Genomic DNA, 26,563 nt, shown 5'->3' with positions numbered 1-26,563 from the left:
CTCAGGGTTTCTGATTCAATCCATCTGGGTGAAACCTGAGTATCTGCATTTCTAACACGTTCCAGATCATACAGTCGCTGCCTTCCAGTTGGCCTGGGGACCATACTTTGGGAACTGCTGGGTTTGAAGATGGGGTGGAGTCAGGAAGACCAGTCAGGAAGCTGTGCTGGACAGACCAGAGCCAGAAGCAGAGCAGGGCCAGCAGGGATGGCAGGGAGGATGCAGAGCATTTCTGAGGGGAAAGGCACCAGAAAGGTGTCCAGGTGGGTGTGGGCACGAGGGAGAGTGAGGGGTCTAGACAACTCAGGTTTCTAGCTTGAAGGACCGAGGGGAAGGACTCTGAAGTAGGGAACCCAGGAGGCACAGCAGCATCGAGGGTAGGGGAGGAGGATTCTGTTTTGGAGGGTCATCTGGGTGGGGATGTCCAATAGGCAATCTGTAATTTTAGTCTGGATCAGGCATGAGGCATTGGGACTGTGGGAATGTGGAGGTGAAAGTAATTGCCATAGCGCTGGTAGCGGCTAGCTTGGGAAATGAAGCAGCTACTCAGGAAGAGGACATAAGAAGAAGAATAGGAACCTCAGGACTGTGGACAAGCCTACAAGCTTGCGAGTCTTATTAGGTGTGCCTCCACACTGAAGCAGCTACCTTGGGCTGTATTCCCAATGTTCAGGGACTGGTAGAGGGAATCCAGGAAGAAAAGGAGAAAGGAAGGAGACAGTGAGGTTCCAGAGGAGGCTTACGCTGTCCTGGGCCCCCAGGTGACTCAGCCCAGGGGTTAGGAGCTTGTGGGGGGTGGGGGGCAGCAGGTGAGGAGGGCACACGGGATTGCTTTCCCAGGTATGGATGGCTTTTCCCTTTGGCTTTTAGCTGTCCTGGGCTTGCGCCAGACCAGGCACAATTGTATCCATTTTGGGGACACTGCCCAGGGGTGGCGGGCATCAGGGCCTGAGTAGGGAGGTGCGGAGGGAGGAGGCCCACTGCCATTCTTGGTATGGTTCTCTCTCCAGGAACAGAGCTCCATCTGGCCTCACTCTGGGCAGCTTATAAGGCCTGGTGTGAGTTTTGTTTATGCAAGTGCAGCATAAAAGGAACAAATCTGCCAGCACCGAAGCTGCTGCCTCTTGAGTCCTTTTGCATACATTTTTCAAATGATAATTCACTCTACCCAACCCCCTTCCCACCCCCCCAAGGCCGATTTATTGAAAAAACCACCTTATATGGTAATACTGCTAACACACCGTCAGCTGGCCTTTTTAGGGACTCTGTTTAAAGAAGATCCGCCTCTGGGGTTTTATATTGCTCTGGTATTTATGCCAAAGACACACCAGCCCTCAGTCACTGGGAGAAGGACCTCTCATACACTCGGTGAGTACTGTACAGCTTCTGCCGTCTCTGTCTTTCTGGGGCTGCCTGGACCCCTGGGTGCAGGAGGCACCTCCAGACTGGCCTGGCTTCTGTGATGCTGGCCCAGGTCACACGTCAAGACCCTCGGTGTGCAACTCTGCCTACAAGCACACTGCTGCCTGCCAGGAAAAGGTATTTCTGGCCATGGGGCATCCTGGGGCAGGAACAGCCTGGAACGGGATTCCCTGCCCTCCTAACTGGGTGGTGGGTGGGATGTGTCACCTGCGGTCTCTGCTGTCACTGCTCACCAGAGCCAGCGCAGATCTACACCCATGAGGTGAGCTTGGTCGTGGCTCAGAACGTCTGGGAGGCTGTTTTAGGGGAACAGATGCTTTTCAGAGAAATGACTTCTTCTCGGGGCATTTAAATCCAAACCAATTATGGCCCCTGTGTCTGTGTCTGCTGGGGATGGGTGAGTATTTTCTTCAGACCCCCATGGGTCTCTCTGATTCATGCTTGGCTAAGAGTTTTCTCACCCTTGAAGGCTCCAGGGTCATTGGAGGATGCAAAAAGTGGAGTGGAGTGGAGTAAGTGTCCTGGGGCATCATGTGGTTTTAGGGCTGGAAGGAAGTGGAACCATCTAATTCTTTCGTTCTCTGATGAAGACACTGAGACCTTAGAGAAGTTAAGCAACTTGTACAAAAGACCCACACCTGGCTGTGAAACCACCCACCAATGCCATCATCTTCCCCCAATGGCACACACACAGACACAAGAGCATAAATAATTAAGAGGAAAATAGACCAAGGGGCTGTGTCCACTTTTGTGAACAGAGTCTGCTAACATCTCTTTACAGCTGAGGCTGGCTGGGGTTATGATGCAGGCCTTGGAGGCAGACTCCCCAGCTACCAGAATTACTAAGTGACCTCAATTTCCTCACCTGTAAAATGGGAGCCATGGTAATAATACCTATCTGGCAGTGCTGTTGTGAGGATTAAATGAGATAATATATGTATAAAGTGCTCAGGTCAACACTGTCAGGGCCTGGCCCTGAGTGCTCAAACTTTAAAAATCACCTGGACAACTTGTTAAAACACAGATTGCTTTGTCGCCCCCCACCCCAGATTTTGACTCAGTAGACTGGGGTAGGGCCTGATAATTTCCATGCCTAATATACTTCCAGGTGATGCTGAGGCTGCTGGTCTGGGACCACACTTTGCATAGGGAGGCTCTAGCACTTGCTTTTATTATTTGAATGGGTTTAGACCTTGAGGTGAGCCCTTGGGCTGCAGCGAGACAGAGATTCCTGTGGCAGAGATACATGGGCACTAGAGAAACTCTAATGAGCAGAGATTCTACATGTTATGCCTGGGAAACCAAGATGGGCAGAATGACATCATGACCTTGAAGCTAGATTTCTTTCTTCCTTCCCTTTGTTCATTCTGGCAACATTTATTGAGCACTTGTTATGTACCAGGCACTGTCTCTGCTCCTTAGGGACAGTGTAGGGGCTTCTGCAATCACTGGGAGAGACAGATGAGAACCATGGAGAAGATAAATATATGAAAGGGATAAAGCACAGGAGGAGCCCCTCACCCAGCCCAGAAGTTATCAGGGAAGGCTTCCTGGAGGAAGGGGTACCTGAGCTGGGCCCTGAAGTAGGGGTAGTCCCAGGACAGAGGGAGCATGTTCTTTAGGACTGTTTAAGGGGCTCAACTCCACTGAATATAGATTCCAAGGCAGGAAGCAGGGAAAGCTAAGGTCAGAGGGGCAGGCAGGGCCAGATTACTAGGGATTGGGCAATGGGGCACCACAGAAGGATGATAGCAAGAGGTCTGCCCTCTGAAGGGACTGCTCAGGCAGCTGTGAGGGGAGTGGACTGAACAGGGCAAGAGTGCTACAACAGTGTGCAGTGGTCCCAAGTTGGTGGCTGGAGCTACATGGAGGCAGAAATAAGAGGGCCTGGGGATTGGTTGGGAGGGAGGAGGAAGCAGTCAGGGTGTTGGGCTTGGGTTCCATCCTGGGTGGGTGGTGCCAATCTCGGAGGGGCCATTCCAGCCAGAGGACGGTGATGAGGACAGCAGTCTCAGAGGTGGAGTTGAGGTGCCAGGGCATGGAGTGTAGATGTCCCATGGGCTCTGGAGCTCAGGAGAGGGGATGGGACTAGAGCTGAGCAGGGGGAGCGAGTGAGTGGCCAAGGTAAAAGCCAGAAGAGCAGGTCCAAATGGCAGATTCCTGAGGATCAGAAATAGTGCTAGCCAGAAGCCATTTTTAATTTAATTAGTGTATATTAACCAAGTCGAGATACCCCGAAGTTAATAAGAGGTGCTGCTAGAATTTTCCACCATAGGAGTGTTTCTTGTGAAGTCATTGTATGGATATATGTGTTTGCAGATTTTAATAGGCAGCTGCTTACTTGTCATTTGAAGCCCTCACTCCAAGATGTTTCCCCAACTAGTATTTGAAATCTCACTATCTGAGAGGCCCTCCTTTTAGGACTCAAACTTTCCCCTAAAATGAAAACGTCTTTGGGAACTGGCATAAATTCAACCTTCTCTTCAATAATCATTGATTGATGAAGTGGATCAATTCATCTCCTTCCAGTATGGCAGGCTTCATCCGGGGAGCAAGCTCTAATGGAGAAGAGTAAGAGAGATAATAAGAATTATTATTTGAGCAGCCCTTTACAAAAGGGGCTGGCAAACTTTTTCTGTAGAGGGCAAGATAGTAAATATTTTAGACTTTGTGAGTCTAAAGGCCTCTGTCACAGCTACTCAACTCTGCCATTGTACCGGAGCAGCCATGGACAGTATGTAAGTGAATGGGTGTGACTGCGTTCCGATGGAACTTTATTTATTATTTGATTTTCATATAATTTTCTTGGGTCATAGAATCTTATTCTTTGGCTTTCTTGCAACCATTAAAAAATGTCAAAACCATTCTTAGTTCACGGGCCTCACAAGAACAGGTGTTAGTTTGCTGACCCTGATTTAAATTGATTTCCAATTTATAAAGCACTTCATTTCCATTATTTCATTTGATCCATTATCCTGGGAGATAGATGTCACCATTTCCATTTTACAGTTGAGGAAACTGGAGGCCAAAGAGGGAGCCGTGGGACTTGGCCATGGGGAGGGGTGCCCAGAGGGAGGAGAGCAAAGAAGGAAGGGCAGGAGAGAACTCTGAAGCCAAACCCTTCTCCTTCAGAGAGTGAGTGCAGGGGGCTCTCATCTTGTCCTCATGTTTGCTTGGGGGTGGCCAGGGGGATGCGTGGGTGAGCAAATTCTTTGCGTTCATTATGTCTTTGGATTTTGGCCACTTTTCAGAGAGGAGCGGGGAGCTGTGTTTCTAACTCTGTGAAATCCTCAATGAAGCCCAGATGTAGTACGTGCTGAAAGAGCCAGAACAGTGAACTCGGCTTTCTGCGAGTGCAAAGTGGTTGTGACCCAGGAAACCACAGTGACATTGGCTCTGGTTCAGTTGACACGCTCGAGTCTAGCCACAAATTACCAGCAAGTGGCTGAGTGAAGTTTAGAATTTCCCCTGGCAGAGACATTCCAGGAGAGCCTGGCTCCAGGGTCCAAGCCTTCTCCCTGGGCAGCACAGCACGGGCCACGCCAAGCTCCACTCCAGGCCAGCTGTCTCAGCTGCTGGGAAACAAAGTCCAACGTTCTTTCTTACTATGGGTGGGGAACTTCAAGGGGAGACAAAAGGGTTCACTGAAAAACCAGACAGGCTTGAACTATAAGTCACAAGAGAGAGGGGACCCCAGAGGGAGACAGTCACAGAGGTGCAGCTTTGCCTCTTGGCCACCTTCTAGCTTTTGGGGTTGTTTTCTCCTCAAGGTGAACCACCTGCTAGAACAAGGAAACACAACTCTTTGTGACCAGCTTGTGAAGGAGACTGTCCCTGTGTGGTTCTAAATCAGGCCCACATGACCGAGCTGCCCTGAGACTGGCCTGTGGGGACTCGAGCTCAACTTGCAGGGGCAGGGGCAGAGCAGACTGTCAGGGGAAGGCCAGGCAGGTGGTGGGATTGCCATCCAACATTTCCTGAGCACCTACTATGTGCTAAACACCGATGCAGGGGCTGTAAACATAAATCTAGACCTAGGCATGGCATAGGAGGGGCTCAGAGGCTCACAGAGAGAAAAGAACACAGACCCTTTGGTTTTAGGGCTTTTGCTGCCAAAAGTGCTAAAGAGACAGAGAGGCAGAAGCAAAAACACCAAACATGGAGAAGTTGTGAGGGTTTCACTGAGGTGGTGGGGAAGGTGCAAGCCCAAGCTTTGAAGCCTGTCCTGGGCTGAGGCCAGCCCTGCCGCTCCCAGTGAGGAGCCCGAGAGCTAAGTCCTTTCACTTCTCTGAGACTTGGTTTCCTTATCTGTAAAATGGAACTAAAAATATCTTCCCTCAGGGCTTTTGTGAGGATTAAATAGATAATGTATGTGAAAGGCTCCCAATTTTTAAAAATTAAAAATACATTTTTACCAAAAATGGAACCACAGAACATATTGTGTTTCACCTAACAAAGCAGCTTGCACTTTTTCCAGGACATTAAATATTCTGCTCTCTCTGTTGTAGGGAGGTTTCTGGCATCTAGTTTAGAAACCAGTTTATTTATTATTCAATAACTTTTTTTCGCATTAAAGTTGGCCAAATCTTTGCACTCACCCATGAGTGTTTCCCAAGGATAAATTCCTAGAAGTGTCTTTGTGGAGTTAAGAGATATGTACATTTTTAAGGCTTTTGATAAGTATTTTTGAATTCCTCTTTAGAAAAGTAGTACAATTTGCCATGTCAGCCGTGAACGGGAGCCCACCTTCCCACAGCTCTGCTGGCAACGGTGGCCCTAAGAACCAGACACAGCGCTCTGGCTGAAGGTGGGGTTAGCTTTTATCATGGCTCCAGCACACTGCAGACTGTCGACAAGACCCCAGGTCCTGCTCACAGAGGCTGAACAAGAGCTTTCACAGTTTGGTTATTCAGACCCACATCCACAACCTCATATTTATCCTATTAAATTTAATCTTAGTGGATTCAGTTCATTTTCTCTGCTTTTTGAGATCTTTTGGATTTCGATTCTTCCAGCCAACATGTGTGTTTTATCTGGACATTTGATCACCATGCACTCTATATTTTCATCCAACTCATTTATAAACATGTCACATGAGAAAGGATCAAGAGTGGAGCTCTAAGGCATATCGTTGCCTCCAGGTTGACAGTGACCTATCAATTAACACCTTTCAGTGACAATAACTCAGGCAGCTGTAAATATGCCTAATTGATTTATTGTTCAGCCCACATGGCTTTATCCATAGGGATATCACGGGAGAATTTGTCAGATGCCAAGATCAAGTTAAGCTCAATGTCTCCCACCTTCTCCTGCATTTCCAGCCAGGGGGTCCTGTGGAAAAAGGGAGGCTGTTAGTCTGCCAACATTTGTTCTTGGTAAACCCTAATCAATTACAAGAAATCACTGCTTCTTTTTTTTTTTTTAATTTATTTATTTTTATTTTATTTAGTTTTGGCTGCATTGGGTCTTTGTTCCGGTGTGCGGGCTTCTCATCGTGATGGCTTCCCTTGTTGCGGAGCACGGGCTCTAGTCACACGGGCTTCAGTAGTTGTGGCGAGTGAGCTCAGTAGTTGTGGCTCGTGGGCTCTAGAGCGCAGGCTAAGTAGTTGTGGCACACGGGCTTAGTTGCTCCGCGGCATGTGGGATCTTCCCGGACCAGGGATTGAACCTGTGTCCCCTGCATTGGCAGGCTGATTCTTCTTTTTATTTATTTATTTATTTATTTATTTATTTATTTATTGTAAATCTATTTATTTTTGGCTGCGTTGGATCTTCATTGCTGTGTGTGGGTTTTCTCTGGTTGCGTCGAGCGGGGGCTACTCTTTGTTACGGTGCGCGGACTTCTCATTGCTGTGGCTTCTCTTGTTGTGGAGCACGGGCTCTAGGCACACGGGCTTCAGTAGTTGTGGCACGCGGGCTCAGTAGTTGTGGCTCACGGGCTCTAGAGCGCAGGCTCAGTCGTTGTGGTGCACGGGCTTAGTTGCTCTGCGGCATGTGGGATCTTCCCGGACCAGGGCTTGAATCTGTGTCCCCTGCATTGGCAGGCAGATTCTTAACCACTGCGCCACCAGGGAAGTCCTTATTTTTTTATTATCATATTCCAACTTTATTGTCATCAATAAAATACTAATTAACAAAAATTTTTTTCTTTTCTAGACAAATACTCCCATGTAGCCTAGTATCTTCAACACAGGACACCTCTAGCACAACAAAAGAATCTATCCTATTTGAACAGAATTCCTGGGATTCATTTTCCTTAGTAAAATTCACTGTTTTTATGTTATGGCTATTCTAACTCCAATATCCCACTACCACCACCTCCCCCTGCCACCCCCAAAGCCTTTGAAAACAACAGAAGGGGGAAAAAATGTTTCAAAATTCTAAAATTTTATATTCTATTTCCCTCTGAATTGCTTGGAAGAAGCTTACTTTTTTTTTTTTGAATTTTTGAATTTTATTTTATTTATTTTTTTATACAGCAGGTTCGTATTAGTCATCAATTTTATACACATCAGTGTATACATGTCAATCCCAATCGCCCAATTCATCACACACCCCCGCCCCGCCCCGCCCCGCCGCTTTCCCCCCTTGGTGTCCACATGTTTGTTCTCTACATCTGTGTCTCTATTTCTGGGCAGGCAGATTCTTTTTTAAATAGATTTATTTATTTATTTATTTATTTTTGGCTGCGTTGGGTCTTTGTTGCTGCCCGCGGGCGTCTGCTCTTCATTGCGATGCGCGGGCTTCTCATTGTGGTGGCCTCCCTTGTTGCGGAGCATGGGCTCTAGGCGCGTGGGCTTCAATAGTTGTGGCGTGTGGGCTCAGTAGTTGTGGCTCGTGGGCTCTAGAGCGCAGGCTAAGTAGTTGTGGCACACGGGCTTAGTTGCTCCGCGGCATGTGGGATCTTCCCGGACCAGGGCTCGAACCCGTGTCCCCTGCATTGGCAGGCGGATTCTTAACCACTGCTCCACCAGGGAAGCCCCAGGCAGATTCTTAACCACTGCGCCACTAGGGAAGCCCACTGCTTCTTTAATAACACCTTCTGGAAACCTGCCTAATTTGTATATCAAGATTATCTGAGGTTTTAGATATCTGCCTTCTTTCCCTTTTTGAATATTGGAACAATATTTGCCATCTCCATTTCCTGACATCTCTCCATTTCTCCATTGGTCTAACATGGCAGAAGGTTAGGGATCTTCCCTGCAGTCCAGAAACTGTTCAGACCAGAGACAACATTGTTTTGAACAACTAGGTACTTTCCTTCAATCTCCACCTTGTCTCAGACCAGTGTCCTCTCACCAGTGTTTGTTCTACCTTTGTTATTCTGAAAATCCTTCTCCTTGACATCCATTGATTCATTCAATCATTCATCTGGATAAAAAAAAAAGGTTTAAGAGCCCACCCTGTGCTAGACATTGTGCGAGGCTTACTGAAGAATCGCTGGAGAACAGGACAGGCACAGCTCCTGCCTTTACAGAGCTACAGATGAGCCCAGATGTGCAGAGTTGATCATTGCTGGGACAAGTTCAAGGTGCTGTGGGGCAAAGAAGAAGGGCCACTAACTGAGACCGGTAGGCCAGAGAGACTGAAAATGCAGTGTTGATGCAGAGGCCTGACAGGTGATGGGAGTCAGTAGCAAATATGTTGGGGGAAGGGTATTCCAGACCCCATGTCTAAAGGGCCAGAAGGGAGACAAGATGACACATTTGGAGAATGGAAAGGAACTCCACATAGCCGGAGTGAGAAGGCCAAGGGGGGCCATGGGGGAGATGAGCCTGGAGACACAGGCAGGGGCCAGACCTTGTTGGGCCTTGTAGGCCAAGTGCGAGAACTGGGACTTGATCACTGTGACCATGGGTGATCATGAGGGTCAGCAAGGACAAGGAGAGCTGGATTCAAGAAGTCACAGTGGGCCTCTCCCCTAGTGTGCACCCTGCTTTGAACATAACAGGCAAGGGCTTCCTTCTAGCCTGCAAACTGTGTGAATAAGCTTCCGCTCAGTCTCTAGGTAGCCTTTCTAACCTCCCGTTCTCAGGCCGGGGACTCTGTCTCCTCTTTGCTTTGGTCATGGTCTTTGCTGTCCTCCTTTCACGTAAGGGTGTTGGAGGACCAGCATCCCAGGCATCTAGGGCAGCTCTCTTCTTCCCCTCCTGCCGCACGTTCCGAATGAAGCTTGGTGGGCTGTCCTCTGCAGCCACCTTCTGTCTCCATGCCTCGTGCCTCTCTTCTCTGGACTCCCCCCCGCAACCCTGAGCTGGGACCCTCTCCACTTCCAGTCTGCCCCACTGGGGGGCTTCTCAGGCTGGAAGGCAACCCGCACACCATCTCCTGAGCTGCCATTGCTTCTCTTTCGTCATCAAGTGCCAAGAATTTGTCAGGTGTGGTCTTTTTACAATGCCCCTCACCCAAAGAAAGAAAACCTGCAACAGACGTTAGAAAAATTCATTCCCTCGTCACTTTGCAGTCGTCCCAATTCAGATATCAGCACTGGAGGAAAGACTTCTCTGTTTTTCTCCATCTGAAGCAACAGGGGCAGTGAGTCCCATCACGAATTCTCTCACTTTCCTCTCTCCTCTCAGGCTGCCCTGTCCTCCTCAAGGGGCTCCTACCCTTAGGATTGTACATTTTCACCTGCATCTTATTTTCCTTAATGATATGTATGATTGATTTTAATTATAAACTATACATGGATACAGTCTCCTTGTTAAAAATTAAAACATTACGGCACTTCTCTCAGTCCCCTTCCCACTTCCAGGTAACCATTATGATCAGTGTTAGATTTATTTTTTCCAGAACTTTTTGTTGTGTTCACATCCACACAAAAAGAAAATTATGGAAAATGCACAATATTGTTTTGTGCTCTAAAAAGAACTCATAAATGGTTTTATGCTGGACATTCTATTCTGCAACTTGCTTTGTTCACTCAGCAGAATGGTTTAGAAATCTATCCACATTAGTCCATGTCGATCTGCCTGGCCCTTCTCTTAACCTCAGTACAGTATCCCACGAGGGACTTTTGGGTAGTACCAGATTGTGTGTTGGTGTGTTTCTCTGATTAACACTGCAATGAGAAGCCCGCGCACCGCAAAGAAGAGTAGCCCCCGCTCGCCCCACCTAGAGAAAGCCCACGCGCAGCAACGAAGACCCAAAGCAGCCAAAAATAAATAAATAAAACAAATAAATAAATAAATAAAATACCTTTAAAAAAAAAAAAAGTGCCAGTGTTCCCACAACTTTGCCAACACCTATAATAAAACTTTGAATCTTAACAATACGATGGGTGAAAATGGTCTTATTTCATTTGCATTTCCTGATAGCTAGTGAGGCGGAACATCTTTTCATGTAATTGTTGGGTATTTGCATTTTGTTTTCTGTCAGTTATCTATTCATAGTCTTTTTATTTTTTTCTTTTAGGCTATTTACTTCTTTCTTATTGATTTGTAGGAGTTCTTTTATATAGCAAATAATAACCCTTAATTATGTTTACTGCAAATTTTTTCAATTCCTTTTCTAAACTTCAAGTCTTTAGAGATTCTTTCCATTAGATTAACGCTTTGTAGTCATTTCAGGTCTTTGAGAAGCAGGTGGATTTGTTTGCTAGGGCTGCCATAATAAAGTTCCACAGACTGGCTTAAACAAGGGAAATTTATTTTTTCACAGTTCTGGAGGTTAGAAGTCTGAAGTCAAGGTATCAGCAGGGCTGGTTTCTCCTGAGGCTTCTCAACTTGGCTTGTAGATGATTGTCTTCTTGCTGTGTCTTCACATGATCTTCCCTCTGTGTGTGTCTGTGTTCCAATTTCCTCTTATAAAGATACCTGTTCTATTGAATTAGGCATATTTGACACCAGTCATATTGGATTAATGACCTCATTTTACTTTAATTACCCCTTTAAAGGCCTTATCCCCAAATACAGTCACACTCTGAGGTACTAGGGTTAGGACTTCAACATAGAAATTGGGGGGTAAACAATTCAGCCCAAAACAGTAAGGTAGAGGGAAGAGGCCCAAATGCCAGAGAGTAAGGGGCCAGGTCCACACCTGTCCCTCCTGGAACTAGGTCCTGGTTGCCGATGGGGTCAGGCCCCAAGACAGCCAAGAAGACTGTCTCCAACATGATTTTGACAAGTGGCCAATTACCTCTCTTCTCCCCAGTTCCCTAGGTGCTCCAGCCCCTGGTTCACTCGGCCACACTCACCATGTGTGAAGAGGAGACCACTGCACTCGTGTGTGACAATGGCTCTGGCCTGTGCAAGGCTGGCTTTGCAGGAGATGACGCCCCCCGGGCTGTCTTTCCTTCCATTGTGGGTCGCCCTCGCCACCAGGTATGTATTCATCTGGACCCAAGGCTTTGAGTTACTAGGAGGACGCACTGGACTGTGGAGTCCATGCTGAGCTGCGCGCCTGTGTGCGTGTGTGCATGCGTGCGTGTGTGTGTGTGTGCTAAGTAAGGTAAGGTAAGAGGAAGACGTGTATGGATGGGCCCTGTTCTCTCAGAAAATGACATTGTTTTAGGACAAAGAAAAGAGACAAGCCCACAAGAAATCCTCCGCCTTCCCTCCCGCCATCTCTACATTCATCGGTATCCGCCTCACCCTGTCTCCTTCAGTCCGGTTTCCAGGGGAAGAAGGACATTTTCCCTATCTTTAACCTTCTTCAGAGACCCTCCAATACCTGAATCCCTCTAAGCGGAGCTCTCGGCCAATTCCGTTCTCCTTCCTTCTCTTTTGCATTGCAGGGTGTAATGGTGGGAATGGGCCAGAAAGACAGCTACGTGGGGGATGAGGCTCAGAGCAAGCGAGGGATCCTGACTCTCAAATACCCCATTGAACACGGCATCATCACCAACTGGGATGACATGGAGAAGGTACTGGTGGACTCCCCCTTTAGGGTGCTCACTTTAACATCATCAACACCCACCCTCTGCCCTGCCAACTCTTCCTCTGCAACGTTTCTCACGTCCTTCTTTCCTTCCTGTCCATCCCCCGGGCATTCCCCAGCCTCAGCTGCCAACATCTCTCACTAGACGACTCCAATGCCTTCCTGACTGACTTCTTTGTCTCCTGCCTCACTCACCTAATTCATTCTCTGCACTTCTGCAAAGCTTGTCTTTCTAAAAACAGACCAGATCATGTCACTCACCTCCTCAGACTCTTCACTAACCAACAGTTGGTTCCTGACTCCCTGTCTGGCATTTGAGAACCTGGTCCCGCCTAAGTCTCAGCTTTATCCTTTCCAGCTTTCACTCCAGTGCAGTGCTTATCCTTTAAAATGCTCTGCTGCTTCCAGAAAGGCAAATAGCTTCTCCCCTTTATTTTCCCTGTCATGACCTCAGATAGGTGCATTAATGCTATATTAGTATGATGCTTCTCTAGTGAAAAATTTAAATAGGAATCTCTACCGGTTTCTAGAAGCTTTTTTCATGTCAGAAGATGTTGAGGGGGCGCCTTCCCTGGCAGCCCAGCGGTTAGGACTCCATGCTTCTGCCGCAGGGGGCAGGAGTTTGATCCCTGGTCTGGGAACTAAGATCTCTCATACCACGTGCCCCCTCCCCCAAAAAAAGATCAAACTCTCACTAGATACCTAGGAAATATTAACATCAGGAACAAACCACCTGTAAATGATAAATGAAAATAAAATATTTTTTAAAAAGAACACGTGGGGGGTAATTTTTAAATGGTAGTTTGTGTTCCACAAAATCACGTGCAAAATGCTAATAGAGACTTTCTAATATCCTTTTTTTAAATTGAAGTATAGTTGCTGTACAATATTTCTAATATTCTTTTGATAAATTCCACTGACAGTTGTCTGAGAATTCTTGTTTCTGCAATGACTGTCTTTTGAAATGTAATAGAGGGCTTATTGAGCAGACTGCAACTAGGAATAAAGAAAGCTGATTTGAAATCTGTACTACGCATATACTTTTCTCTAAACCCTAGATTCAGTTTCTCTAAACCCTAGATTCAGTCACTCTGAATGTGACATAAATAGATAAAAATACAATAGCTCTTGCTTCACTCTGTGGGATGGTTAAGAGCACAGACACTGGAGTCAGTGGCAGAGGGATCTAGGAGCAAATCCTTCCCTCTAAGCCTCAGCTTCCTTATTTGTGGAAATAAAAATACTTTCTTCATTAGGTTGCTTTGGAGGTTGAACTAGGCAAATATTTAGTATAATCCCAAGGCATGGAACATACTTAATGCTCAATACGTGGCACATATTATTATATTTCTAATGATATCTAATTTGAAAACATAATAGACAAAATAATTTATTCACAGTAGTAATATGAACTCTTTAAAGAAACCCCTAAAATATATTATGTGCCTTAAAAGAAAAACTGAATAGGGTGAAGCTGTCAGATCTCCTCAAATTAATTTATAGGCTCATTGCCATTCTAACAAAAATCTCACAATTTTAAAAATTGTATATATTTAAGGTATACAACTTGATGATTTGATATGTGTATACATTATGTAATAGTCACCATACTCAAGCTAATTAACATATCTACTACCTCACATAGTTTGTTTGTTTTTTTCCCTTGCAGTGAGAACACTTAGGATTTACCCTCTTAGCAAATTTCAAGTATACAGGACAGCATTGTTATCTTTAGTCACCATGCTAATATATTATGTTAGATCTCCAGAATTTACTCATCCCGCATAACTGACACTTCATATGCCTTGACTAAGATAGCCTCTCTTTTCCCTCCCCCCCAGCTCCTAGTAGCTACCATTTTACTCTCTGCTTCTATGAGTTTGACTAAAAATGCCACGAGTTTTAATCATGCAAGATAATCATAAAGTGTGGAAAAATAAATAAGACAAAATTTATGAGAATAAAATGAATAAGAAAAACTATGAGAGGAGACTTGCTATATCCAAATAGTAAAATATAATATAAAGTTATAAAAATTAAAACAATTTGGTGCCAATACAGAGGTAAAAAAGAAATACATGGTAAATGAAACCTCCAAGACCAGAGGGGAGAGAAGGATTCAATAATTCAATGAATTATTCTGTGACAACTGATTCATTATTTGGGGGGTAGGGAATCTGTTTATGGCCCTTACTTCATACAATTTCATCAAACACATATCAATTGAATATGAAAGTTAAATATAGAAATTCAAATGATAAAAAATACAATATAGTAAGTGTGAGTATTTATCAAATTTCTGGTGAAAGAAGTCAGAGAAAAAGAATGACAAATGTGACTTCTTAAAAATCATAACTTCGGGCTTCCCTGGTGGTGCAGTGGTTGGGAGTCTGCCTGCCAATGCAGGGGACACGGGTTCGAGCCCTGGTCTGGGAGGATCCCACATGCCGCGGAGCAGCTAGGCCCGTGAGCCACAGCTACTGAGCCTGCGCGTCTGGAGCCTGTGCTCTGCAGCAAGAGAGGCCGCAATAGTGAGAGGCCCGCGCACCGCGATGAAGAGTGGCCCCTGCTCGCCACATCTAGAGAAAGCCCTTGCACAGAAACGAAGACCCAACACAGCCAAAAATAAATAAATAAATAAATAAATTTTTAAAAAATCAGCTATACTTCAATAAAAAAAAAAATCATAACTTCTAGTATGTGAAAAGCAAAACCAAATTTAAAAGGCAAACAACAAATTGCAAAAAGTATTCACAAGTGCAAAAGAGGATTAATATAAACAACTAATGTAAATTGATAATTAAAAACACAAAGTCTCCACCAGACAAATAATCAAGGGACATGACCAGATAATTGGCCAAATAGAAATTATCAAAAGTTGAAAATCTGAAGAAGTTTAAACTTATTTGAAAAATTATTTAAAAACTTATTTAAAAATTCAAAGTAAAACAACTAGGTATTAATTTTATCTATCAAATTATTTCATATTTTAAGAGTGAGAACACTGAATGCACTTAAGGGTGAAACAGGCAATTTCTATTCTGAAGTAAAGACAAAATTAGCCTCTTTGTGGGTGATAGAAATCAAAAAGTTTTCCAATTGCCATGCTCTGTAGTTCAGTAATTCCATTCTTAGAATTTTTTTCTTTGGAAAACATCCTGAATATTAAAAACAAAATGTAATATGTACAAAGATAGTTTTCACAAGATTATTTATAAACAAAAATCAAAGATACCATGAATAGTAATGTGATTAAATATACGATGATGATGGTATATGTTGAAATGTTGTGTAAACATTAAAAAAATTTTAGTTCAATTTATTAAAAATAAATGTTTACTATGGAAAAGAAAGTTATTTATGTTATATTAACTGAAAAGTGACAGGAAACAAAATTGAACATAGAAGTGTAAGAGTAGTAAATAATAAATAAATGAAAGCATATGAAGTAAATAAATGGTAGTAGTAATAAATTTAAAAATACATAAAGATGAAAGATTAGGGAGAAGAAAAAAGCCAAAGTGTTAACTATTTATTATTGAGTAATGGAAATATGAGAAATTTTTAGTCCTCTTAAAAATATTTTCCTAATTTAAAAATTGTCAACATCTTTAACTTTTTTTTTTTTTAAACTTTATAGCTACTTTATTTATTATTTTTGGCTGTGTTGGGTCTTCGGTTCGTGCGAGGGCTTTCTCCAGTTGCGGCAAGCGGGGGCCACTCTTCATCGCGGTGCGCGGGCCTCTCACCATCGCGGCGCCTCCCGTTGCGCGGCACAGGCTCCAGACGCGCAGGCTCAGTAGTTGTGGCTCACGGGCCCAGCTGCTCCGCGGCATGTGGGATCCTCCCAGACCAGGGCCCGAACCCGTGTCCCCTGCATTAGCAGGCAGATTCCCAACCACGGCGCCACCAGGGAAGCCCAACATCTTTAACTTTTAAAGTACTTTATAAAAGCTTCCGAAAATGAAGTAAGATGAAGTGCAGATGCTTGGTCCCAACACCCAAAGATTCTTTTTTTTTTTTACATACTTATTGGAGTATAATTGCTTTACAATGGTGTGCTAGTTTCTGCTGTACACCAAACTGAAGCAGCTATAAGTATACATATAGCCCCATATCCCCTCCCTTTTGAGTCTCCCTCCCACCCTCCGTATCCCACCTCTCTAGGTTGTCAGAAAGCTGATCTCCCTGTGCTATGCAGCTGCTTCCCACTAGCTATCTATTTTACATTTGGTAGTGTATATATGTCCATGCCACTCTCTCACTTCTTCCCAGCTTTCCCTTCCCACCCAAAGATTCTGATTTGTGGGCCTGGGATACAGCCTAGGAACCTGCACCTATAACAATTATCCCAAAGCATCCAGGGCCCACATTTGAGGAAATACTAAGATCACATTATTAAGCCTAATTGCCATCTCCTTCACGTCTCCTGTGACACCTCCACAGCCCAGGTCCTCTGCTTGTGCCATTTGCTCTGCCTCAGATGCCCTCCTCAGTCTCTGGAGACCTTCCTTTGCCTTCAGGACCTACTCAAATCTCCCAGAAAACGAACTTCTCCTGCCTCTTCCTTCATTAAAATATGGACGTGTCTTGTATTTTGTCTTTTTGACTGCCTTTCTCCCCTCCAGACTTTGAAACTAAGATTACATTTAGCACCATCCTAGCACAAAGCCAGGGGTCCTTAAATACATGGGTACAGTGGAATCAGAGGACCCTGTGCCCCACCTCTGAGAAAATCAAAGCCCTGTGTCCCTGCCACTCTTTGCCAGATCCCTCTGAAATAAAGGCTCCTGTTTGTTGTCCTGGATCACTAAAGAGGGAACAGTACACAGCGGGAAGAAGTAACTTCCTCTAAAGCAGTGATTCTCAACCAGGGCGATTTTGTCTCCCAGGGGCATTTGGCAATGTCTGGAGACATTTTTGCTCCTCACAGCTGGAGAAGTGCTACTGGCATCTGGTGGGTGGAACACGGGGATGCTGCTAAACACCCCGTAATGCACTTCGGCTCCCCCACAAGGAAGAATTATTGAACCTAAAATGTCAAAGCGCTGAGGCTGAGAAACACAGTGACAGTTAATGCATATCTGTCAGGCTTCAGCAGGAGACAGTATACACTCAGCTGGGGTTCTGAAATTAATTTAAGGAAGGACTACTTACAGAGGTGTGAGCAGGGTTAGGGAACCGGAAAGGGATGCAGAGACACTCAAGTGCCAGCAACAGAGGGAAGCTCTTAGAGCTGGAAGGCTGAAGGGCAAGGGCAGCGTGACTAGAGCTCAGTGAGAGCTGGAGCCTGAGGAGGGGCTGCGCAACAGGAGCTGTGCTCAGGGAGGCCACAGTGTTGCCGGGAGATCACCATGCCCTTCTCCCCCCTCCCACTCTCCAACCTCTTGCTGGTATCTTCTATCAGCCAAGCACAGCCAGAAGCCAGAGAGCTGCAGAGGGCCTTGTCCCTCAGGGCACAAAGCAGGGGAGACAAGGGAGAGGTGTAAAGAGGAGCCAAGGTCAGACAGAAATAATCAACACACTAAGTATATTGGCCCCAGGTCTGAGTCCTGTCTGGGGCCTTGTTGAGAAGGAATATAACCTCTAAAGAGCAATCAGAAATTCCCATGGCTGACGGGCCTCCTCTCCAGATCCAGTCCATTCTGAGAGCATCGTGCCATCCTCCCCCAGCATGGGCATGTCCATAGGAAGTTTCCAGCCCACTGGGAGTCTGCTGGACTCATCTGACTTTTGTCCCAACCAGATCTGGCACCACTCCTTCTACAATGAGCTGCGGGTAGCACCTGAGGAGCACCCCACCCTGCTCACGGAGGCCCCCCTAAATCCCAAGGCCAACAGGGAGAAGATGACCCAGGTAAGAGGCCAGGAAGACTTGAGCACTGGCACAAGAATACAACATGGATGCTTGGCCAGATTCTTTCTCCCATTCATGCATCAATGCAACAGAATTTTTTTGAGAATTGCTGTGTTTGTAGTCCATGCCAGAACGTATGGGAGGTGGGAGAGGGGTAAATAAGCACAGTTCCTGCCCTTAATAAAATTACAAACCATTCTGTGGACCAAGAGGTGCTGTGATTTCTGCCAGATAGTCTTCTATTCTGCATTGTTCTTTCAGATCATGTTTGAAACCTTCAATGTCCCTGCCATGTACGTTGCCATTCAAGCTGTGCTCTCCCTCTATGCTTCTGGCCGCACGACAGGTGAGTAGCCCTGTAATCCGTTCCCTTTCTGACTTGAGAGGGAGGAAGGGAAAGCTGGGCTCTTGCAGAGATTCCTGTTCAGAAGAATCAGTGGGACAGTCAAAGTCCAAGGAAAACCTTGATTAGGGATAACAGAAGGCAAGCCCATGTAAAATGCAGATGCGAGTCTACCCAGTGTAGCTGGAAAGAATTTACATGAACAAACCATGACTAATACAACCTGCAAGGGCCATTTCCCTCACAGTAGTTAGTCTGGGAGCTTGTACACACTTTCCAACAATGCTAGAATGTTTCTGCTCATGAAGCAGCAATGGCAGAACCTATGATGTTGGGTGTGTAAGTATGACGTGGCCTTGGTATAGAAAGGAGCTCAGGGAAACAGAGGGAACTTCAAAATAAAGTGATTTTTAATAGGGGCTTCACAGCTTGCATGAACATCTTTCAAACATTCATTCATGTATTCATTGATTTGTCCATTTATTCATTCATTCAAATATTTTCCATTACTCCCTACCATGTGACAAACACTACAGGCCATGGGCACACACTGTCAAACAAGACAGACCAGCCATTATGGAGCTAACAGTCTAGTGGAGGAGAGATGAAAGTAAAGGATAATTTCACTGCAGGTGATAAGGACGGTGATGGGGAAATATAGGTATATGCAGTTCCGTATCCCATGCTTTGCGCTTGGTTTTATGCTGTGAACGTCATGTTCAGTGGCCACACGGGAGTCATTGTGTGATGGTTCCATGATATTGATTTATTTATTTTACCATTTCTCTATTGCAGGACCTTTAAGTTGTCTCCAATTTTTATTTTTTATTATAAAATATGCTGTGACCAACATCCTTGTATAAGAGTAAGCTGCTGATCTCTGGATATTTATTTTGGATCTGGCTCTTACTGAATCATCTGATTAACTCTAATCATTTCTCAGTTGGTTCTCTTAGGTCTTCTAAGTATACAACCACGTTATCTGCAAATAATGATGATTCTGTTCCCTTTTGATGATAGTACCTCTTATCTGTATTTTCTGTCATATTGCATTGGCTAGAACATCCAGGACAATATTAAATAATAATAATACAGTAACAATATTGTAATGTTTCCCCATCAATTATGTGGCTGTTGGATCAGGAGAGATTTCTTATCACATTGAGAAAACTTATTTCCTTTCATGGTTTACTAAAAGTTTCATCAGTAAAGAATGTTATTTTTTTCAAGCTGGTTTTTATAGTCCTTTTAGCACTACATATGTGTTAGTTTGATGCCTGAAGGATATGCAAATTATCCAGTCTCACTAAAGAACGTGCAGCCTAGATGCCAATTGACGTGTGCATTTTTGTGAAAGTGTTTCAAGGAATATAAGAAGAGGAGACATTTTACTTGCCTTCCAGATGCCTACAGTCACATTTGGGAAAACAAACCGACATACACAAAAATTGATGTACACAAAAAATATGATTGATAATTCTCACCATGGGTGAATTTTCTAGCTACTAAAGAAAAATATGGTAGTTGAAGATCTTTCAGTAACCAGTCCCAGAAAGAGACAGATGAAAGAAAATACTAAAGGTTTTCATAGGTCTTATCCTCTCTGTCCTTAGGCATTGTCCTGGATTCAGGGGACGGTGTCACCCACAATGTCCCGATCTACGAGGGCTACGCACTGCCCCATGCCATCATGCGCCTTGATCTGGCTGGCCGCGACCTCACAGACTACCTCATGAAGATCCTCACAGAGAGAGGCTATTCCTTTGTGACCACAGGTACCCAGCCTCTTTCTGGACTTGACTTGAGCTCAGAACCAAATCTGATCTAGGACCAGAAATTCTCATGACTAATGAGAAGTCAGTGGCCCTGTGTCCTCAAACTCTCTTAGGGCAAACGGGGAGGCCCTAGGCTGGGGCTGGGCCCCTAGACCAGACCAGATAGTCAGGGCAGGCTTATTTAAGGAGGAAGGTTCCCAACCAAGACACCCTGGGGAGGGAGACAAGGCTTAGACCTACTCATCCTAAGAAGCGCTTGGCTTTGCCCTCTTTTAAGTGTGCTTTCACAGCACTCCTTCCCTCCCCAGGCACCTGCTACCTCTGTCCATGTCCACACCAGGATTAGAGCTAGTTTTTATTCAGCTGAATGGTGGTAAGAATCTGGTGGCACATTTCATTACCTAGGGGGTTTATGGTTTGTCTGAGGACAAATGGAATAAGTAAGGTCTGAATTTCTAAGGGGAAGTGGCTCCCTGGGCAGGAAGAGGTTTTAGGTAGGAGCCTTCCTAGATTCTGTACAATCCCAGCATATAAGCCTCCATCTAGATGGGAAATGTGTCCTGGAAGGCCCTCAGGAAGGCCTGCAGCTTTGTCAGGGCTGAGTGATGAGAGCAAGACGAAAAGCACATACAAAGTTTTGCTTGGGAATCGAGATTTTGAACTTTCACTTTAGAAAGAGGAATGAAAACATTAACATTCATCTTGAGACTGAACCCATAAGAGAAGGAAGAAGGAAGTTTTCATGGAGATCAAAATAGGACAACCAAACTAACAGAGCTCAGTATCTACTCTCTGTCATTTCTACTCTTTCTAGCCGAGCGAGAAATCGTGCGAGACATCAAGGAGAAGCTGTGCTATGTGGCCCTGGACTTTGAGAATGAGATGGCCACGGCAGCCTCCTCTTCCTCCCTGGAGAAGAGCTACGAGCTGCCAGACGGGCAGGTCATCACCATTGGCAATGAGCGCTTCCGCTGCCCCGAGACCCTCTTCCAGCCCTCCTTCATTGGTGAGGCTCGGCCTGTAGTCCTGGCCAATCAGGAGGGCAAGGATGAAAAGAGAAACACCAGGAGTCACGCACACTGTTTATTGTTTATACTTAGCCTATATTTTCCAGGAAGGACCAAAAATACATAAACAATACAACTAGATAAAAATCTAATTTTAAATATAAGGGTAAGGAAATCAAAATAAAGGAAAAGTGGGATGGGAATATAAACATGAAACTAAGAATGAGATTAAAACATAAAATATTTCTTGGATCCCTCAACATTTAAATCATGGAGTCTTAAACCTATAGCAGTAAACAGGGTGGGTTTGGGGGTCAGACCTGGTTTTAAATCCTGATTCTGCTCCTCCAAGTGCTGTACCTTGGACATGTTACCTTCTTCAAACCTCAGTTTTCTTATCTATAAAGTAGAAATTATGATAGTACCTACTAGATAGGGTTGCCACAAGGATTAAATAAGATAATATTTAATACAAGGATAACTACTTTCTTGAGAAGTATATAAGAGAAAGGCCTGTAAGCAAATGTTGACATATAGTGTAACTGGACGAAGTGCTATAGGCCTAAGAAATCAGGGAAGGCTTCTCAGAGAAGGTGAATATTTGAATAGAACCTTGAAGAATGAGTATCATTTTATGGTATCTGGGAATGGAAGGAGTGCAGAGTAGGGAATGGCATGCAGGGCAAATGGAAAGGTATGTGCAAAGTGTGGAGGAGTGACAAGTCATATTCTATTTGGGACATGATGGGTGAGGGGTGTGTGTGTGTGTGTTTGCACACAGAGGAAACAAGAGAGCCACTGGACCACACAAAGAGCATGGGGGTTAATCATATCAGCAATGTAGAGCCCCTGGAAGTTTTTAGACAGCAGAGTAGCAAAGTCAGTATTTCACTTTAGGAAGATTCCTCTATCTACAGTGTGGAATTATATCACATGGAAAAAAGACAGGAGATGGGGGACCCCAGGTAAGTGGGCATGAGCTGGTATGGCAGACAGGGCCTTTTACTGTGGAAGATCTTGGTGCCAGACTAAGGTAGCTAGATGTCAACCAACAGGCAAAGATGATATGATGGGTATATCCATACAATGGAATATTATTTGGCTATAACAGACTATAACATGGATGAACCTTGCAAACATTATGCTACGTGAAAGGAGCCAGACACAACAGAACAAATACTGTATGGTCCATTTATATGAGATGTCCAGAATAGGCAAATCTATAGAGATTAGAAAATAGATTAGTGGTTGCCTAAGGCTGGGGACGGAATGCAGGGGAAAATGGAGAGTGTCTGCTAATGGGCATGGAGTTTATTTGGGGGGTATTAAACATGTTCTAAAATTAGATTGTGGTGATGGTTGCACAACTCTGTGAATACACTAAAAACTAGTGAACTATACACTTTAAAGGGGTGAATATTATGGTACATGAATTATATCTCAATAAAGCTGTGAAAAAAGTGATACAATGAAAGTATTCCTTTAGAAATATTCATCAGGGAACAGTGTGAAAGATCAGTCAGAACTGGGGGAAACTCAAGGCAGGGCGATGACCAGTTAGAGAGTCTGATCTTATAATCCATTAGGGAGGTGACTGAGGCGAACCAGGGTAGCTGCATCAACAGAAGGGTCACCTGAGGAGCTATAGGTGTGGCGTGGTGGATACTGACTAGCTACTGTGATCTCTACTAGGCATGGAGTCAGCTGGAATTCATGAAACAACCTACAATTCCATCATGAAGTGTGACATTGACATCCGCAAGGATTTATATGCCAACAACGTCCTCTCCGGGGGTACAACCATGTACCCCGGCATTGCCGACAGAATGCAGAAGGAGATCACAGCCCTGGCCCCCAGTACCATGAAGATCAAGGTGGGTCCTGCCCTGGCTCCCTCCAACCTGTTCTTTGTACAAAGACCTGTGTACTTGGGAGATGCTCCGAGTCAGGCTGCCAGGCTTACAGCTTGGTGGCCTCCTGGGTGCTCCATCATTCTGGCCCGAGACAGATTTCATCTTGGGGGATTATGTTCTTTGGGCACTGATAAGCGGGAGACACATTTAGCGTGGGCTCTCAAACACAATTTCATGGACCCCATATGAGAAGGAGGTGAAAGAATTTGGAATGGAGAGAAGTTGAGGGGGTTGAGTAGGAAATGAGGAGGGAAAGAGGGAAAGAAAAGAAGGAGGCAACACCACACCATCTTTAAACTTTAAACTCTTTAAAAAGGACTTGGGTGTCACCCCAGAGGAGGGTGAAAGTTCCAAAGAGAGAATGTTGGCTATAGGACAGTCTGCTGGTTCAAACTCACAGGAACACTCCTTGATTCCTGAACGGCCTCTGATGTGCTGTCCCATCTTGGTCACAGCCCTCCCACACAATGCTTCTCACCGCACAGGCCTCATCAGAACGGGAGCCCACCTGTCTTACCACTTCTCCCCAGCCTCTGGTCCCCAAGCAATCAGACAGACACTTTTAGGGCTTCTAGGAACTTTGCTACTAGCAGGATTAGAAAGAGTTAGGAGTAAAATAGAGATAACAAATAGGTTGAAAGTTACAAAGTCTCACAATAAAGTTGGTCTCTGGGGAGTAGGCCTGATCTGAGGAAGTGTGTTCTCTATGTCAGTATTCTAAGAACCTTCTTCACAAAGGCTTTCCCCCTGCCTAGCAGATGGTGCTTGGCACAGGGAAGCAGAGCAGGCCACCAGAAAACAGGTGAGCAGCGGGCTCTTCTCACCCAGAGCCAATTGGAGCAGCCACGCTTACTGAGGTCTGCCACATGGGGGGCAATGTGCCAGGCCTGGGGCAGCGGCTTTTTACTAGGACCATGTGTCAGGATACCACACCTGATTCCGGTTCAACAGGTCTGGGGTGCCCCCATCACTTACACTTATAAATGGACACCAATGACTTGATGCATATTCCAATTTATGAGCCACTGCCCTGAGTTTAATAACATTGCCGGCCTTCCAGGAGTTTAAGATCTGATTAGTAGACATGATCAATGGAAGATCAGCTTAAATAAGACCAGAGGAGGGGAAAGCACACTGCAGGCAGGGGAAAGAGAGTGAGTAAGCAAAGATGCCCGGGGATGTGTGCAGGTACAAACACCCCAGCCATATTGGACTGGGGGAGGTGAGGCAAGTTCCAGGATATGGAAGAAGAGAGTGTGGTGGGAATGGGGCTGAGATTTAGGGCCTCCAGCCCAAGACAACCCAGAGTTTTCTCACAACTAGAACTGCCCAGCAGTAAAATCTGTTACCTTCTTAGTGGCTGTGCCAGTCCCTGAGGTATCTGTCAAAGGAGCAACAGGGTGACTTTTGTCTGCCTGAATAAGATAACTTCTAAAGACCCTACTTATTTAGCTATTCCATGATCTCTGCAATTTAGGAAATACGTAGGGAGATTCTTAGGAGACAAAAAAATCTGTTTCATGTCTGGTTTGTTCTAGCACTGAATTCTTAGTCCCTTCAGAAACAGGAATTAGTTGAAGAGTCATGGTCCTTTTAGATATACTTGTAGGTGGAGTTCAAAGTTGTCTGACATGACAACCAATTCCTAAAGGCCAAGCTCAGGAATCCCAGTGGCATGTATGAATTTGAGAACTTCTCAGATACAAGATACTATTGAGTAGACTGCCTTAGACTCAGGAATGGAGGAATCCCAGCCCAAGCTGCCCATGCATCCAAACTCTAGGCAAGAACAGAACAGCACTCCCTTTACAGATGTCTGTATTGGTTAGCTATTGCTGAGTAACAGCAACTATGAAACTTCAGGGCACGTAATAATAAGCATTTATTGCTCATGCATCTGCAGGTCAGCTGGGAGTCAGCTGATCTAGGTCAAGCTTGGCTAGATAGCTCTGCAGGCCCAGCCAACTCAGGTCAGGGGCACATCTCTCACTGTGGGTCCCAGGCTGAAGGGCCAGTAGCTCTTCAAGGGAAGCTCTTCTCATGAAGATGGCAGAGACACAAGACAGTGTGCCCACCTGCATGCCTGAAGCACATTTCTAGCCCCTGTGTCAAGTCTGCTGACATCCCATTGGCCAAAGCAAATACAGGGCCCAGCCCAAAGTCACAGGGTGGAACTCTGAACTCTTCTCATGGAGGGGCAGGGGGATGGGGTGGGAGGGAGAGTGACAATCTGAGCAATAGTCTAATCTACCACAAGGTTTCTCCTGTTCCTTTCTGACCACAGAGGCTGTTCTTTTCCAGGGTAGTCTGGCAGTGTGGTGAGATGATTCCTGGACCACCTTCCCTATTCCTTGGCGACTGATCATGATTCACCATATTTGCTCTTTGCAGATTATTGCTCCCCCAGAGAGGAAGTACTCAGTCTGGATCGGAGGCTCCATCCTGGCCTCTCTCTCCACCTTCCAGCAGATGTGGATCAGCAAGCCAGAGTATGATGAGGCAGGGCCCTCCATCGTCCACAGGAAGTGCTTCTAAAGTCAGAACAGATTCTCTGGGGGTCTCCTTGAGACTGCTCTGTTAACAATCATGAAACATTAAAACCTGCAAGCCTTACTTCTCTGTGTGGGGCTCTTTATTTTCCTGGGCTGACTCTCACACACAATGCTAAAGGCTTTTCACACCTATTTCTAGTCCACACAATGACCCTGAGAGGTAGGTGCTATTATTACAGATGAGGAAATTGAGGCTCAGAGAAGTTAACACCTTGCTGAAGATCACACAGAGCCAGGGTTAAAATCCAAGTGTATGTGGCGCTAAAACCTAGTGCTTCTTCTGCTATACCACCTTGTTTCCTTTATCTTGAACGTTAGTAAGAATGAGGACTAGATGACTCTTGGAGGGAGGAGGGTTAAGAAATAAGGGCTTTCAGAGATGTAAGTGCTTGTACTCAAGGGTGATACACTAGAGACTGTGAACAGAAAGGGAAACGCAGGGCTTATAGGCTGTAACATGTGAGTGGTTCAAACACAATGTTATTTAAACTTAGGCGAAGGATGGTCGTAGTGGGCTTAAGATCTCTATGAGGTCCTTTGTCATTGAGGACTAAGTTGTATTTTGTCCCAAAAATTAATCAAGAAAGGAGCAGCATCCCAAGGAAGAATATTTTCTCTTCCTGCACCCCTCTTCCCCCTCCCTCTTCTCCTTTTCTCTCTGTCTCTGTCTCTGTCTCTCTCTCATTACTTGCTACCCACTCCCTGCCCTTGGTCAAGTCTGTTTAATTTCACAAGTATTTACTGAATTTTTGGCATCTACAATTACTGGATAAGGCCAAATGGGATTTATGTACCCCACAAAGATGATTCCTGCCC

The 26,563-nt window shown here is 45.2% G+C and overlaps 1 protein-coding gene across 2 annotated transcripts; it reads left to right on the top strand.

The window, feature by feature from the left end:
* The first annotated feature begins 1,216 nt into the window (after window positions 1-1,216).
* On the top strand, window positions 1,217-25,808 carry ACTG2 (actin gamma 2, smooth muscle). Of its 2 annotated transcripts, none has more exons than XM_082427162.1 (9): window positions 1,217-1,368; window positions 11,575-11,744; window positions 12,158-12,286; window positions 18,047-18,157; window positions 18,419-18,503; window positions 20,114-20,275; window positions 21,090-21,281; window positions 22,975-23,156; window positions 25,587-25,808. In XM_082427162.1, the coding sequence occupies exons 2-9, from the start codon at window positions 11,619-11,621 to the stop codon at window positions 25,728-25,730; spliced, it is 1,131 nt and encodes a 376-aa protein (XP_082283288.1). In that variant the 5' UTR covers window positions 1,217-1,368; window positions 11,575-11,618; the 3' UTR covers window positions 25,731-25,808. The 2 variants fall into 2 exon arrangements, with proteins under 2 accessions (XP_082283288.1, XP_082283289.1); XM_082427163.1 differs by lacking the exon at window positions 1,217-1,368 and adding an exon at window positions 1,394-1,539.
* Window positions 25,809-26,563: the final 755 nt, after the last annotated feature.

This window comes from Balaenoptera physalus, assembly GCF_965194825.1.
Source record: "Balaenoptera physalus genome assembly, chromosome: 15".
NCBI classification, from domain to species: domain Eukaryota; kingdom Metazoa; phylum Chordata; class Mammalia; order Artiodactyla; family Balaenopteridae; genus Balaenoptera; species Balaenoptera physalus.
Note: the sequence above shows the minus strand (reverse complement) of the source record. Positions and strands in the feature narration are given on the sequence as shown.